This window comes from Bos mutus, chromosome 19 (assembly GCF_027580195.1).
Source record: "Bos mutus isolate GX-2022 chromosome 19, NWIPB_WYAK_1.1, whole genome shotgun sequence".
NCBI lineage: Eukaryota > Metazoa > Chordata > Mammalia > Artiodactyla > Bovidae > Bos > Bos mutus.
This window is the reverse complement of record NC_091635.1, coordinates 51292373-51309592: the sequence shown is the minus strand read 5'-3', so window position 1 is coordinate 51309592 and position 17220 is coordinate 51292373. Positions and strand designations below refer to the sequence as shown.

At 43.4% G+C, this 17220-nt stretch overlaps 1 protein-coding gene across 6 annotated transcripts in view; it reads right to left on the bottom strand.

The window, feature by feature from the left end:
* Positions 1–6708: 6708 nt before the first annotated feature.
* Positions 6709–17220, bottom strand: part of TUBD1 (tubulin delta 1) — a 30229-nt gene continuing 19717 nt past the window's right edge. For 5 of the 6 annotated variants that reach the window (XM_070390573.1, XM_005892292.3, XM_070390571.1 and 2 more), the window contains 2 exons: positions 15423–15606; positions 13460–13608 (listed from right to left, as the gene is read on the bottom strand). In XM_070390573.1, the coding sequence (XP_070246674.1) occupies positions 13506–13608; positions 15423–15606 (287 nt within the window). In that variant the 3' untranslated portion in view covers positions 13460–13505. Of the gene's footprint in view, positions 9080–13459; positions 13609–15422; positions 15607–17220 lie in introns of those variants that run through there. The other variant, XM_070390575.1, reaches the window with a different exon arrangement.

The window sequence follows — 17220 nt, the reverse complement described above, 5'->3', positions numbered from 1 at the left end:
TTTGGGGTAACATTAAAAAAAAAGCCTTGTTCCTTAGGCTGAAGGTCTGAGTGATTATAATACACTTGACTTGTGACGGCGGCTTGTTCATTCTTTCAAATGAATTTGCTCTGAAAACGAATGAAGAGCAGCTCTCCTCCTTCCCTCCACTGCATGCTCAGGTGACCCCGCTGAATCCCAGCTGGAGCCATGTGCTACCCTTCTGTTCCTGCAGTTGGTTGGTTCCATTCTTTAATCCACCAAAGCAGACACAGACAACAAGATCCCAAAGACACCCCCAGTTAATTCCAGCTGATTGGAGACCAGAAAATTTGTAAATAGATGGTTTAATGTTCCTGCACATAAAAAAAGGGGGGGCCTGGGAATTCTTTTGATTCCATCTCTGTTTTGTTTAAGTCTCTTCTGTGCCTTAAATATCTGCAGCATCTTATGTGTCTCAACTCCGAGAATGTTAAGCAATGACAGTACAAGGCAACACATTAAGGTGTATACACGAGTACTGGGGAGCACCTCCCTTCAGACAGCGCCGTGCAGGAGTGTGCAGTGTTTTCTGTATTCTCTGTATAATCTAACCCAGAGTGTAGAGCTTAGAGGAGAGAATTTTATTTTCATTTGGATAATGGCCTCTGTATCTGTTCTCCAAATCCAGAGAGAGACAAGGCTGGAAGTGATACCTCTGAACTACACTAGTTCATTAGGTATATAGAGTAACGTGCGCTCCTTGCAAACCAGCTCAGCCTGTGTTCCCAGTGTGCTCTGTGCTGTCTGCAGCTTTAGGAGGGCAACTTGAGGCTTGGCACTCAAAGCGATCCAGTCAGTACAAATTAGGCAAGAAGCTAAATAAAACAACTAACTGCCCTCTTAAAAACGGGTGAACTCTCTTTTGACTGACCCATATGTGAAGAACTCATGAGACCCCAATCTTCTTAGCATCAGAAAGCCTTTCCATATGTTTTGAAACCCATTTGCCTCCATGCGCTTAGTCTGTTAACAGTGGTTTAGATTTTTGGCCCTAACATATTGTGACCTGGAGAAAGTTTTTAACTCAGCCTTGATTTCATCTATAAAAAGAGAGATTATATATAGCCAGGTTGTCCTAAGGATGACATCAGATAAAATGTAAAGAAGCTGTTAATGTTAGTATGTTAGCAGTTTTTTAATTCATCAAAGACAGTATTTGCTACATGTGAGAATTTTACAACATTGCATTTGCTCACTTGAAAAATAGGATTTTAAATGCTGTCTGCATATGTTCCCTTGTTTGGGAGTAAATATGCTCTAAAGAACTTATTAACTAAATCCAATATACAAATGAATAGAGAAAAGCAGAAATTAATGAACTAATGACTTGATTAGTAGTACCAAAACCTTCTCAAATCTGGAAATAGGCCTCCAGGCCTCTTGCCTTCTGGGATGGCCCACTCTTTGGCTTGGAGTGTGTTTCTCCCATGGCGGCTCTCGCCTTTTGAGACTGCGTTGTCTGTGATGTGCATCTCTAAGTAAATCTGCTTCTTAACCTATCAAAAAAGTGGGGAGGGCAGCTAGTCTAATTAAGGTACAAAGCACAGATACACAAAATTTACTATGAATAACTGAAAATTCTTGTCTAACCTTGGAAAAAGAAGTGTCACTTAGTCGAGTCTGACTTTTTGCGAACCTGTGGACTGTAGCATGCCAGGCTGCACTATCCATGGAATTCCCCAAGCAGGAATACTGGAGTGGGTTGCCATTTCCTTCTCCAGGGGATCTTCCTGACCCAGGGATTGAACCCAGGTCTGCATTGCCGGCACATTCTTTACCATCTAAGCCACCAGGGTCTAACCTTACCAGCTTTAAATGTTGACATTTTCTAATTTGTTATATAGTTAATGCTAAAAAGTCTAGAAGGTAGATGAAGAAAAAGGGAATGGTCAGCTTTTAATACCTTTATTGGTAACACTCCGTCTATAATATCCAGTGAGATTTGCTAAGTGTCAAGAGGTTCTAAACAGTAAAAGGAAAAGCTGATTTGGTGGCCCACCAGGTCTTCCCCAATAGACTGAAAGTCCCATTCCTATTAGAAAAACACACAGGGGGGCCTTCACTGGCAGTCCGGCGGCTGAGACTCCATGCTCCCACTGCAGGAGGTGTGGGTCCAATCCCTGGTTGGGAACTAAGATCCCACAGGACGCACGACACAACCAAAAAGTAGAAAAAATGAAAACACAGATTGGTTTATTCTATTGATAAATAGTTATTTATTGATAAATAAAAAGGTTAAGACAACCTAAGCAGGAGTTTTAGTGGCCATTTTTGAAAGCCAAGTAACATTCCACCTCTAACTGGCGTGATCAAAAGCTTCTCTGGTAGTCCCAAAACATAGTAAATGAAATGCTACACAGAACTCCCGCCTGTGAAGTGTTTTGTTCCTTTATTCTCAAAGACAACAAGAAAAGAAAGCACATGATGTTCTTTAAAATTCTGAAAGCAATGGAGTCTTTTGTGTCTCGTAGTCAGCGGCTGAGGTTCCCGGCCCCTCCCTTTCCAGCAAGGCCAAGAGGTCACTTGAGGTAATGTCTTTGCCTTGAGAATGAGGGCTTGAATTGCAGCAAATAACCTACATGTATTTGCATACTGAACCAGAACTCACAAGACGGATTATAACAAAAACCTGTTCTGGACAGCTGCTTACTCATTGCCTTTAGAGCTGTGCGGCTCTGGGACAGGCAGTTGCCAACTGTTCACTCATTCTCTTTGACCTACTAGCCTTCCACGGTTTGCTGTGTGGGTGTTGATGCTACTAAAAAAAAAAAGAAAAAGTTGTTTTACATGGTACCCGCTCTCCCCATACACCCTGGATTCATTTGAGATCTGAGATATTAGACTCTGTAGTTGGGATGCCGGCCCAAACTGTGGCCCAGAGAGAGTGAGTCAGTTCTAAGTGGCTGGCTGAGTCTTGGAACAGAAATGAAACGCAACTTAGAGGCTTTGTCAGCCAAATCCACAAATGTGTGGCTTTTTGAAACATCGGACATCTGTTCTTTTTAATTTAAACCTTTTTAAAAAGCACAGAGTTACTTGGCGCCTTGCTCCTTTGTGTCAGCAGCAGTTGCTGCTGTAACTCAGTAAAGCCTCAAATCAGAGTTAGAAAATTTGGCATCTTTCAGGGCACACCTCAGAGACTAAGTGGAGCTGAATTGCTTGGGGAAGGGAAGAGATGATTTTACAGCACACGGTCTGTTTGGAAATCCCCTTCTGGGGTAATCAGCCCAGGTGTTCAACCCGTTTGTTAACCATTTCCAAATGACTCAAAGGACATAAAGGGAAGGCTTGGACACACTCCAGCACTGTTTCTACAGTGTTAGTATCTGTTTGGGTTGGAAACTGCATTCCTGAATTCTTGAGGGGAAGGCTCTGGCTTTTTCTGGGTATCCTTGGCTGAGAGGGACCCCTGGGCCACCTATCTAAGCTAACAGTCGCAGCCTTCTTCTGAGTTTCCAGGGAGGAGTGCGGACAGCTTGCTTTGATGGCCTTCCACCCAGAGCCCTTTGGGGAAAAGCCTTGTTTATTCAAGGAGGCCTCTGCCGGCCACTTTTCTCTCCCCCCCACCCCACCTAATTCCAAACGTCATTTCCCTTTGTTGCCATTTATCCCCCTTTAGGGAACAGCATGAGCAGCTTTTTCCTCCAGGCCACTCACTTGTGACTGACCCAGCCCGACAGCATTGCTTAATTGTGTCCCGGTCTGTTTCTGACGGAGGGAAAAATTGTTTTTGTGGACTGAGGCAGTTTGGGATTTGCAAAAAGGGATGGGTTCCGCCTTTCCCCAAAGGTGGGGAATGCCTGTTCAGATTACTCTTGTCTTCCTCTGGCTCCTCACCAGGCAGCAAAGAACAGCTCGGGTTCACTTCTCCCAGCAGGAAGTGCTGACAACCTATGCTCCATATCACCAGAGAACCCTGTTGTCCTCGACCTCCTTTTACAACTTAAAAAAATGAAAGCCAAAAATAACAAGGGAAGGCTTTTTTCTGCCCTTCGTTTCTGAGGGCGCTTCCGAGTGTCTTGAGAATCGCTTTCACTTGAAAGACGGTCCTAAGCCTCTTAGAGCTGCCAAATTTCTCTACCGAACCTCACGTGGTTTGGCCACACTCCTGAGACTCTTCAGATGCCTCTTCTCCATTCGGCCCTTTGCACCAACCTCCCTTCCACTCCCATGTCCCCTCCAGAGTGTGTTCCTTGTAAACAGCCCCACATCACCAGCAATCAAGATTGGCTCCCAGGGACCTCCTCTGACGTGCCCTGTACCGGGAAGCACAGTGGATTTATGGTAACTTTGATAACGATTGCTTGCTTGCTTCGCACCAGGCAGGGTTTTCAGTGTTGTTTTACATTATTGTATCTAATCATTAAATCCTTCCAACAGCCCCATGAGGAAATGAAGGCAGAGAAGTTCAGTGATTTGCTGGAGGAAGCAAGGAAGTAGAGCAAGAATTAAACCTAGGTGTTCTGGCTGGCTCTTTTCCATGGAAAAGTCCAGTGCAAAAGTCCAAGTGTCTGCTTACTTGTTTCATCTTGTGATCACAAGGTAGGTGATGGGAAAACCGAGATAGCAGAAAATCAAGGCGATAGCCCCAAAGCGTTTGGTATTTAACCAGATGACCAGCCTTTGCTTTGCGTGTCCCTGTACCAGCTCCACTCTTAGCCATCCTGTGTGGGCAGGTTTCCAGAATGATGTTTGCTGTGACTATGATTGCAAAGCAGTCTGTACAAAGGTACACACCTTTTTTCTTTTTCAGAGCACTGTCACCTCTTGAGTTTTATTTGATCTTCATAACAACCCTAAGAAACAGGGCCAGTTGTAGTTTTAACCACATTGAGGGGGAATTTTTTTTTATTATTCACTTTTCTAATCTCTACTGGTTTAAGACACAGCAGGGAGGACACAAAGTGTTGAAAAGGGATCTCCCTTCAAGAGCTTACAGTCTTCTTGGGGGTTATGCAAATATGCAGGTAACTACAAATGTAGAGTAAGATGGAGGCCATGAGAAAAAAAAACTGGGAAGAGGAAGAGAATTGCTGAGCAGGAAGGATCAGAAAAGGTTTCATCATGATGTGTGTGGCATTTGAATTTCCAAGTAGGGGTGGGGTGAGGTGGGGTGAGGGGAAAGCCCTGTGAGAAACACCAGGAAGCACCAGAGAGGGGGTTGTGTTGAGGGCGGGTAGAATAAACAAGACCCAAGACCAAGAAGCCTTCAACTTCTGCTATTCTCTGCCTAGCTTCGTTTTGTTTCCTTTAAAGTACGTACATAAAATACTCATCTGTTGACTTGGCCCAAAAGTTCGTTTGGGTTTTTCCATATTTTTTCAATGTACTATTTGATCCGTTGTTTTTAAAAGCTGTTACTTTGGCCGTGCTGGCTCTTCGTTGCTGGGTGTGGTCTTGGTCTAGGTGCTGTGAGCGGGGGCTACTCGCCAGTTGCTGTGCTCGGGCTTCACACTGCGGTGGCTTCTTTTGTTGAGAGCACGGGCTCAGTCCTCACAGCTCATGCACTTGGTTGCCCCGTGGCACGTGGAATCTTTCCTGGTCAGGGATTGAACCTGTGCCTCCTGCACTGGCAGGCAGGTCCCCAACCACCAGACCACCAGGGAAGTCTGGGTTTGCCCATAATACTGTACAAAAAACCCGAGGGAACCTTCTGGCCAACCCAATAGTTTGTCTGTTTCCTCATCTTCACTGTCTCCTCCAACTCGACCCTAAGCACCAGAAGGGCAGACACTGTTGTGTTCTCCTTTGTATGCTCAGAGCCAAGCAGAGGGTGGGGTCATACTGAGTGTTTGCTGAATGGATATTGCAGTGGGTGAAGCATTAGCAGAGATCCAAAGCAGGCAGGAGATGCTACCTAAGTAGAATCCAGGTAAGGAGGAAGTAAAAGATGGAGTAAATGAAGAAGGAACCAGGGAACCCTGAGCAGACAGCAATAATCATCGATCACTGAGCCAGGAATATATTAATAGGAGGAGGATCAAGTTGGAGGGAGAGAGTCATTGTTCTGTTTCGAATATATATGAAGGGAAGAGACCAATAGAATAGTAGGACCTTGTATAGGAATATATACAGTTTTCCCAACTCCCCAATTCCTAGTGAATGTGCCATCCACAGACCACTCCCTGTCAGAAAATAAACTTGACTTTTTCAGAGAATTCTCTAGAATAGGGGTCCCCAACTTCTGGGATCTGATGCCTGATGATCTGAGGAGGAGCTGATGTAATAGAAATAAAGTGTACAATAAATGTAAATGCACTTGAATCATCCCCAAACTATCCCCACCCCCCAATCCTACCCCATCAATCTGCAGAAAAATTGTCTTCCATGAGCACTGGTCCCTGGGGCCAAAATGCTGGGGACTGTGGGTGTAGGGTGGCATGTCCTCTATACTTTGCTGTAGGTGATCATCGAAGCCTCCCCATGGTATGCGGCACCGTTGTGAAAGAATGGCCCTGTGACTGGACCTTGGAGCCACAGGAAACTGCTTTAAAATTCCTCCCCACAGTTGTATCCTGCTGGCTTCCCAGTGGCTCCTCCCTCCTAGATCAGGGAGGATGGTAATTCCTGGAGAGATCGTCTGTCTTTATAAGGAGAAAAGTTTGGCAATGTGATTTCCTGTATATTTCCACCAGAGTCCAAGATTCCAACAGTGCTCGCCTAGACAGCAGCGGCAGCCACCTAGAACCCAGATGCCGTTAGTATTCCCAAGTAAGCGGGAGGGCATCCTCCCAGCCACCTCTGCCAAGCCAAAAAGTCAGAATCATGGCCTTATTACACCTTCTAGAGCGTGTGGTAAAGGCAGCTTTCCATTTGGCTGCTTCAGTGCCGGGGTTGTTTACACGTTTCAGTAAATGAGTTATGCTTATTGAAGTTGGCTTGGGTAGGAGTTCAGAATCAATGACATATGACCACAGTCATACCACTCACCGGGAGCACCAGAGTTCAGGAGAGATTTGCTTGTGTCATAATCCTTGGGTAGAGAAGAGGGGCACAGAACTTGAGTATTCCCGCCCCCCCCCCTCAGGAGGGTGCACAGTTTTTGAAGCCTGGGAGAATTGGGGTGTGACCATTCCTGGCTTTTGGAGGGAATCAGATGAAATGAAATACCTATCTGGTAAAAGTATGGGTGTGCAAGTGCTTTGCACAATTTTAGAAGACAAAGGAAGCTGCAAAATAGGGCTTGTAGAAAAATGTAAGATCAAAGAAATGTGCAGATGTTCTGCATTTTCTTCTTCAAACATCGTCTGGACATAAAAGACATCCCTGGTCTCTGCAAGGAGGAGATAAAAGATTCTTTCATACATAAATGATTTCCAACTTTATACAGCTTTTTTTTCAGGCTGCTCCCAGACTTTGATATATTTACTAGCCTCCCGTCCAGTGGGCAGTGTTCGTTAGAACATGGTGAGACAGTAGAACCCCAAGTCTTTCATTTCTCCCTTCCTCCTCTGCCCCTGACTCAGCCTGGGGCGTTCTGTCATTCCTGCACCCTATTTCTGTGATAGTTCAGGATGACCAGACCCATTGCTACTTCCACCCCTTGTTGCTGCCTTCTGATTAGTCTGACTTATTCCTCTCTTCTTCAGACTATCTCCAGGTTTTCATATCCTTTTAAAAATAATTTGAGTTATTTTATGTTTATGTTGGATTTTTATAACTTTGTTAAAAAAAAAAAAACAAACATGCAAGGGAGACTTCCCTGGTGGTCCAGTGATTAAGAATCCACTTGCCAACGCAGGAGACCCCGGTTCGATTCCGGGCTTGGGAGGATCCCCTGGAGAATGGATAGGCCACCCACCTCAGTATTCTTGGGCTTTCCTGGTGGCTCAGATGGTAAACAATTCACCTGCAATACGGGAGACCTGGGTTCAATCCCTGGGTTGGGAAGATCCCCCAGAGGAGGGCATGGCATTCTTGCCTGTAGAATCCCATGGACAGGTGAGCCTGTGTGAGCTACAGTCCATAGGGTTGCAGAGAGTTGGACATGACTGAAGTGAGCATGCACATACAGGAGTTCAGGGATGGAATTTAGATTTCAGACCAGGACTTGCAAGCCAAGGCAGTTCTTCACTCTTTTAATATGGTGTTTGAATTTATATTGCCTGAAGTGGCTTCTACTCATATAAGATGACTTCAGAAACCAAATATTTTCAATTCTATTTCCAGGTCCTTGGTTGCATCTAATAGCTGTGAGATCTGTTGCTAATATAGGACCTCTAATGGGTTTTATTGTGTGTCTGTAGTTTTGCGGCTTTACATCTCTTCCAGAGTTTGTTAGACATTTGTATTAATCTGTTCAGTAAACAGAGAGTATCTACATGAGCCAGGCACAGGCTGTGTAGCAAGAAATCCACCAAATGGTGAACTCCGTAAGGGCAGGAGGCAGGGTTACCTCATTTTTAAAATTTCCCCATCTTTGCACAGTCTTTCCTTCCAGGTGTTCAATGGATGTTTGTTGAATTAAGCTCATATCCTGCCTCTTTCATACTGGTCACATGAGCCGAGCTTAAGCAAAGGCCTCTTTTTTAGGAAAGGAAATTCCCACCTTTCTGCCTCCTGTCATGTTTCTCTATCTGTTCCCATGAACTCTCACCTAGTAAGGACAAGCTTTGTTCAACTCCAAGGTCTACAATTCCCAGGATTTTGCTCCTGAAATGTCTAGAATAGCCCTGTCCAGCAGAAATATTATGCAAGCCATATATCTAATTTTTAAGATTTTAGTACCTGTACTTTAAAATATGAAAAGAATAAAATATAAAAAGAAACAGGTATTACACCCATTTGGATAATTTACTTAACCTATTGTGTCCAAAATATCATTTCCATAGTTTAATATTAATCCTTTACATGATTTTATTAATATTATCTTCAAAATTCAGTATGTATTTTATACTTACTAACCACATGTGTCTAATGGCTACCTTATTGGGCACCAAATGTTGGACAAAAAGATCGTGTGAAAACCTTTTGAGTTTTTGCATACTTACCATGTAAATAATTAAATCCAAATAGGACAAGAGAAACCATGAAAGAGTCCATTGTACTGGCTCCATCACTGGCAAAGGAAATAAATTCAAGTAAGACAGAATTACTTGCTAAGTGACATGTAGTTCGGCTTGTTGTTTCTTTTTATACTGTTCTTTTTTTCTTTTGGCTGCACCACTGCGGCTTCCAGGTCCTTAATCCCCAGACCCTTGGCCTGTAAAGGTGCAGAGTCCTAACTGCTGGGCCGTCAGGGAACCCCCTATGCTATCTGTGTAAGTTATTCTTAGATTTTTTTTTTTATCATTAGGTAAAATCCATAACTCAAAACCATTGAATCTTTTTTTTTTTAATACTTGTGAACTGCAGTTCTTTGGGGTCATCAGATCATCATCGTCAGTTCTCTGACCTTCCTTTTCATCTCTTTTTTGCTTCACTTGCTCCCTAGCGCCTAAATGATGAGGCTTTTCTATCTTTCCCCTCTTCTCCCTTGAATCCATATCTTCTCCAACACTGACCTGACACTGTGTTCTCTAGAAACTTAAAATATTTACATTGTTTTTCTTAACATTCCTGCTAGTGGGAAATGGGATTTCATTTACTAATAAGGCTGACATTGCATCATCTGAGACATTTCAGAGTATAGGAATAAGAAGTTATCTAGTTAAAAATATAAAGCCAGATTTTTTATGCTCACATTCCTAAAACCCATAGGAAACAATGTGATTGATATAGATGAGCAAATATCTCTTAAATAACTGTTATAATTTGCCAAAAATGACAAGTTGGTGGACAAAGCCATATTTGGAAGGTAGGGGGAAGCACAAGAAAGGGTTCGCTGCCAAACCCTGGGCTCATGGGGAGAGAACAGCAGGATGGGAACATATGGAGCATGTTTTAAGACAAAATTTGGACAGGAATGCAAGTGTGATAAACATGGTGGTCAGGAGAAGAATCACTGGTATGTCCACTGCAGAGCAGAGTACAGCGCCAGTGAGGAGACGTTCCAGACAAACTAAAAGTCTAGACTAGAGGTCCCAGTTCACTCTTCTTTACCTGTACCACATCTTCCCTGTTTAAAAAAAAAAAAAACTGAACACGGACATGGGAAAGATGTTTGTGTGCTGTGTTCTCAGTTGCTTGGTCATGTCTGACTCTTTGTGACCCCGTGGACTGTAGCCCACCAGGGATTCCCCAGGCAAAAATACTGGAGTGGGTTGCCGTTTTCTCCTCCAGGGGATCTTCCCGACCCAGGGATCAAACCTGTGTCTCCTATATGTCCTGCACTGGTGGATTCTTTACCACTGAGCCACCTGGGAAGCCCTGGGCAAAATACCAAGCAATAATTGGGAAGCTAGAATTGTAGCTCCAGATATGGAAAGAAACTTAACTGCCTTGTAAGATTCTTCATTTAGACTTCATGGTATTGGTCCACTTATCCTTAACATTTCTTCAGTGCCTGGCACTGAATGGATACTGGTTGGATGAATGAATGGACTAAGAGTGATCTGTGGGCCCCCTTCCTGAGTGCTGAGGGACAGGTTAAAGAGAGAGAAAGGTGTTGCTGGTTGACCGAGTAATATTGGTGAGGGGTTGTGGGGGAATCCTCAAAGCTGGAAGCAAGAGAATTAATGGGAAGAAACAGGTTCTACTGCTCAAAGAGTTCTTAAGAAAAGCACAAACGGAGGAGAGTGAAAAGGCTTGACTAAGAAGTAGGCTTGGCTTCCCACTGTACTCACTGCCTGCAGGGGTGCATCTTGGCTCTGGGGTAAGCCTGAGTGACACACGGCGTATCAGTTACTCAGTAATCTAAGAAATTACATGTTCAGGGACTTCCCTGGTGGTCCCGTGGCTGAAACTCGTCACTCCCCAGTGCAGGGGGCCCAGGTTCTATTCCTGGTCAGGGAACTAGATCCCGCATGCCTCGACTAAAATTCTGCAAGCCACAACAAAGACTGAAGATCCCGAGCAGCAGAGCTAAGATCCAGTTCAGCCAAATGAATGAATAAATACTTCTTAAAAAAAGAAATTACGTATTTGAAGCTTTTGGATGTCTCTGCCCAGGAAATTATGAGTCTATCGTCGTAGCTGGTTGGTCATTTTGTTGGTGTTTAGTCACTAAGCGGTGTCTGATTCTCTTGCGACGCCATGGACTGTGGCCCTCCAGGCTCCTGTGTTCACGGGATTCGCCAGGCAAGAATCCTGGAGTGGTTTGCTCCAGGCCTTTCTAATACCAGCCCTTATTTTGAAGCTCTGACATCAACTCTTTGGTGTTCCATTTTTAAGTTATCACAACTCTAATAGCAAAAACTTTACATTATTCAAACTAGATAAAAAAAATTTTTCATGTAAACATTTAAAACAATTTCACACATATCTAGGTACCACATCTAACAAATAATGCAGTTGTACATTAAAAAATAATGTACATAAAAAAGGTTCAACTCACATAAATGAATCGGAGAAGGCAATGGCACCGCACTCCAGTATTCTTGCCTGGAAAATCCCATGGATGGAGGAGCCTGGTGGGCTGCAGTCCATGGGGTCGCTAGAGTCGGACACGACTGAGCGATTTCACTTTCACTTTTCACTTTCCTGCATTGGAAAAGGAAATGGCAACCCACTCCAGTGTTCTTGCCTGGAGAATCCAGGACGGGGGAGCCTGGTGGGCTGCCGTCTATGGGGTCACACAGAGTCGGACACGACTGAAGCGACTCAGCAGCAGCAGCAGCAGCACATAAATGAGTGAACCCAGGGCTCTGATTGGAGTTTACTTCGAATAGTCACCTGCCATTGATTCCATGAGTTGGCAAATTAGAAATACATTTGTTCCCACTGGTACTTTACGCATTCTTTTCTCAAATATAAAATGATTTCAACGTATGGCTTTCTTTAAGCTTAAGTTGGCAAAGTTCCTCAGAACCAGCTTACCCCTAGTGAGGTAATTCAGTTACAGAGCTTCATTAAGGCTGGTTTGCTTTGGGAAACTGTTTCAGTGTTTGGGATCTCTGCAATGCTAAATTATTACTTTTAACTTTATCTTGTAAAAATTATGATCTAATTATTTTTAAGTACTCTCGGTTAACAAAATACAGCAGTGGGTGTGCCTTGTAGCAGATGAAGAGACCACTTTTTACATTCCTTAGAAATAAGATATGGTTCAGTATTTTAAATCATAGCAACAGTTGATAAGAAAAACAGCAAAAAGGTAATCATTTCCATATGGAAAGAGAAGGAAGAAACCAGTGAATCTGCGAACTGTCATTTTTCCACATAAAAATAAGGCACCACTGGTAGCCCTGGCAGAAAGGGCAAGTGGTCTATTTGTTTCCCATTTTACATCTGTTAACACACTGCACGTGATGCGTTTTATTGAAATACGCCATTCCCCTCAAACTCAGCTGCCAATTTCCAAATGTGTTTTGTCCTAAATGAGACCAACATCTATAGGTGTCAAGTTCACCTAGCACAGTATTTCCTTGTAGCTCAGATGGTTAAGAATCTGCCTGCAATCAGGAAACCCGGGTTTGATCCCTGGGTTGGGAAAATCCCCTGGAGAAGGAAATAGCAACCCACTCCAGTATTCTTGCTTGGGGAATCCCATGGACAGAGGAGCCTGGAGGGCCACAGTCTGTGGGGTCTCAAAGAGTTGGACACAACTGAGCAATTAGCAATAGTAATATATTAGTATTTCCTTGGTGATAATTGTATCAACCTAGTGACAGTTTGGTGAAAGCTCTCACCCCTTTTATTGAAAAGAATAGACCTTGAAGTATATTACCTTATAATTACCTTCTTCCACACCAGCTAAATACTTATCAGTAATTTAAAAACACTATTTGAGCAAAATCAATTCCTACTCTGAAATTCTAAGATGTAAAAGAAAAACAATTTTCTGATGCCCAATTTAAGAAAAGCAAACAAAGTAAACACTTGCTTATTTACTTTTTGCACTTAAGCACGATATACATTTACAAAATCCTGACATTTATTTTTAAATAGCTGCTTAAACTGGAAAATCTTACCCTGTTATAGAATAACATACTCAAAAAGAGATGTTCACATCATAGCATTTGACAACAGCTCCCTCTTGTGGTCCAAAACATTCACTTCAAAGATGAATATATTTAAATACAGAATTGTAATTTCTTAACTTAAAATTGTGCTATGAAAGTTTAGCTCATATTTACTGAATGCTTTTTGGAATAAAGAGGGAAGTTTCCTTTCTGATAGTTTCAAAGTTGTAACATCTCAGCCAAGTGTTCCCAAAATTCTTTAAAGAAGCACCAATTTTTTTTTCTTACAAAGGAAAATACCAAGTAGATGTTTTCATTGAAAACATGAAAGGTTTTCCTCCTCTGATGCTATAGCATAAAGAAGGAACCAGCATTCGACTTTAGCATCAGCAGACTGGAATTTTAAAACCTTACAGAGAAAGCAGTACTGCAAGTATTTTAGTCCAAAATTGACTTAAGGTAATTTTTCCTCTTGGTTCAAAATCAGAGGTTGCAGTAACTAGCAATAACCTGTTCTAACAACGTGAAACTGTCCAAAAAATCCTCTTCTTCAATTCCAAATTTTGTGTACTGATGAAGGTAGGCTCTGGTGAAAGAAACAGAAAATACGAAATAAAAATCTCAGGCAACTGAATAATTCAGAATCAAATAATAGCTCTTTTGTAGCTCATGAACATCTGAACATGGAAAACTCTCTTAAAAGTCTTATCTTTGCTTCAATGTTTACTCCAAAAGTTAGCAAACTATCAAAATTTATTTCAAGCTCTGTCTATTCAAGACAGTGACAATAAAAGGCAATAGGAGGGGAATTCCCTGGTGGTCCAGTGGTTAGGGGAGCTTCCCAGGTGACTCAATGGTAGAGTCCACCTGTCAATGCAGGAGATGCAAGAGGCATGAGTTAGACCCCTGGGTTGGGAATATCCCCTGGAGGAGGAAACAGCAACCTGCTCTAGTATTCTTGTCGGGAAAATCCCATGGACAAAGGAGCCTGGTGGGCTACAGTCCCTGGGGTCATGAAGAACTGGACAGGACTGAGCGAGGATGCACGCGTGCCAGTGGTTAGGACTCGGAGCTTTCATAGCCAGGGCCTGGGTTTCATCCCTGGCTGGGGAACTATTATTAAGAAACCTGCAAGCTGCCAGGCGTGGCCAAAAAAAAAAAAAAAAAAAACAGCACACAGGGGAAAAAAAGTGTGTTCGGATTTGGCTGTCTACCCAGCACATATTCAACACCCTAGAGGAGATGACTGGGTTCCGTATAAACTCTTAAGAAGTGCCTGGGAAGTCTCATCTAAGGTGTGAAACTGTAGAAACACACGGGTCCGGTTCTAGGAATGAAATGAAGCCTCCTAAGTGTTTTTCAGACAACACTTAATTTGCACTTATGCCAGGTGGTCCTGTTAATAGCCCCAGCCCCTCAAAATGTTCTGTAGAAGGAGAAATCAGAATATCAAGGGCAGACATGAATTCAGTTAGTGAAAACAGCTGCTACCATTTAATGGCAGTGGGACAGGAACTAGACCAGAACTATACAGAAAGTGCACAGTCCTGAGGAGCTGGGGTTCAGGGAATGGCCATGTACAGGACGGGAGACCCTTGGGAATCCTGGCTAATCAAAGTTCAGGCTTATCCAGTCATCTGAGGAGTTCTGCTGTCACATTAAGTAACTGGCAGAGGACAGGGAACCCACTAATGCAATTCTTCACATCAAGCAGACATTTCATAGTATCAGGTGGAGCTGAACTTGCTATATCCTTCTTACTGAGCAAGATCAAGATCTCGTCCATTCTCAAGGATCTTATTTTGGAAAATGACTATGGAACAGTTCTTGAGCATTTACTAGTCAGGCACTGGACTGGATGTTTTTTCACATTATTATCTCATTTTAACCTTCACCACATACATCCTCTCTTCTGGATCCATCATACAGGAGAGGAAGTGAAGCCAGAAGGAACGTGTTCAAAGTTTCATATCTACAAAGCGCTTACTCCATGGCACAGACTGAATGTGTTCCTCCCAAATTTACACAGTGAAATCCTAACTCTCAAGGTACTGATATTAGGAGGTAAGGCCTTTGGGACTGAGATGCGGTCACCACAGTGGAGCCCTCGTGAGGGCAGCGACAGGCCCATGAGCGCTCCTTTGCCTCTGCCGCCAGCTGAGGACACAGCAAAAAGACGCCATCTATAAACCATGAAGTGGGTCTTCACTGGACATCGCATCTGCCGGGATCTTAATCTTGGAATTCCCAGCCTTCAGAAATAAACTTCTGTGGTTTATAAGCCACCCACTTTATGCTATTTTTGTTATAGCAGCCCAAATAGGCTAAGACACTCCAGAACCTGCCTAGCAGTTATCTGCCTAAGGTTAGGAAAGGTTTGTAGATTTCTTTTGTACTTACCTGGAAGCAAACATATTCCATGCTTTACCCACAATCATATCAAGTGGCTTTACTAAGGACTGGCTATTGCTGACCAAGGCTGCAGACTTCTCATATTTCCTAAAGGCTCTCTGGGTTTTCCACACACTGAAAGCGTGAACAGGCTCTAACCAGGAAGTATAGAGAGCTGGGTCTTTAAATGCTCCTAGAGTAAAACAACAGGCTGTTGTTCATATCACAAATCATCAATTTTGGCAACAAATTAATAAACAGATACTTTCTTTTCCATTTCACCAGAAGTCTTTTGTACTGTGTTTTAAAACTAGCTTTGTATTGCTTTTGGATAAATGATCCATGTTCATCATTATTAAAAAAATTCACACCATTCAGAAAAGTATTAAGAAAATTTAAGTCAACTCAACAGCTGAAATGTCACCACCCAGAAATAATGACTATGAACAGTCTGCTGACCCTCTCTTATATTGGAATTTTACACGCATGCTCTCATGTGATTTGTATTTTCCATCCACCAATACGCTGTGAACCTCTTTTCCATGTCAATAAATATCACTCGTATTTTTAAAAGCTTCTGTGAACATATCATTTACTTAACACATTTCCTACTGCTGGGCATTTTGTTGTTCCCACATTTCTGTCAGTGTGAAAGATACTGCAATGAATATTTTTGAAAGAACACCTCCATGTACCTGCATCATTTCCTGTGGGCAAATTTTTTAAAGTTAGATTACTTTACATGTCCTTTTATTAACTCTCTTATTTTAAAATTTAAAATGAAGAATATGAAGAAAGTACCGCATCTGATTGACTTGATAAGACCTCTTAATTATTACTAGTTTTTTATTTAAGGGTGTTACAGGGGCTTTCCTCATGGTTCAGTGGTAAAGACTCTGCCTCCCACTGGAGGAGACGTAGGAGACAACGGCTCGATCCCTGGGTTGGGAAGATCCCCTGGAGAAGGGGATGGCAACCCACTCCAGCATTCTTGCCTGGGAAATCCCAGGGACAGAGGAGCCTGGTGGGCTACAGTCTATGGGCTCTCAAAAAGTCGGACACAACCGGGGGGTAAACAACAACACAGGGATGAGACTGACTCTCTTTATGTCACAGCTGCCACCGTGCCGCACCAAGCCGCACTCAGTCGTGTCCAACTCAGTCGCAGGGGTATAAACACAAGCATGGGGTGTGACCCGTGCAGGACCAGGCCTGCCCTGCTTTGCTTATGCCTACGTGATCTGATGGAAAAGGCGATGGCAGCCCCTCCAGTACTCTTGCCTGGAAAATCCCATGGACGGAGGAGCCTGGTAGGCTGCAGTCCATGGGGTCGCGAAGAGTCGGACACAACTGAGTGACTTCACTTTCACTTTTTACTTTCATGCACTGGAGAAGGAAATGGCAACCCACTCCAGTGTTCTTGCCTGGAGAATCCCAGGGATGGGGTTGGCGGGGGGGGGGGGCGGGGGGTGAGGGGGGGGCGCGGGGGGGCCCTCATGGGCTGCCGTCTCTGGGGTTGCACAGAGTCAGACACGACTGAAGCGACTTAGCAGCAGCAGCAGTACGTGATCTGATAGCTGAAGCGCTAACAGATGGCTCTAAGCCTGAAGCCACAGGTGAGGATGACAGAGCAACCAGATTCAGGAAGAAAGAATTAAAACTTGTCTCTTATTTACACCACTTCCATTTTGGTGTCTGGTCACCTACTGGTACAGGGGTTACATTTTGCTACTAAAACAGAGTTGTTATTTCTCCTTTCTTTAAAAGAATGAATTTGGGGGACTGGCATTGACATATAACTGGTAAG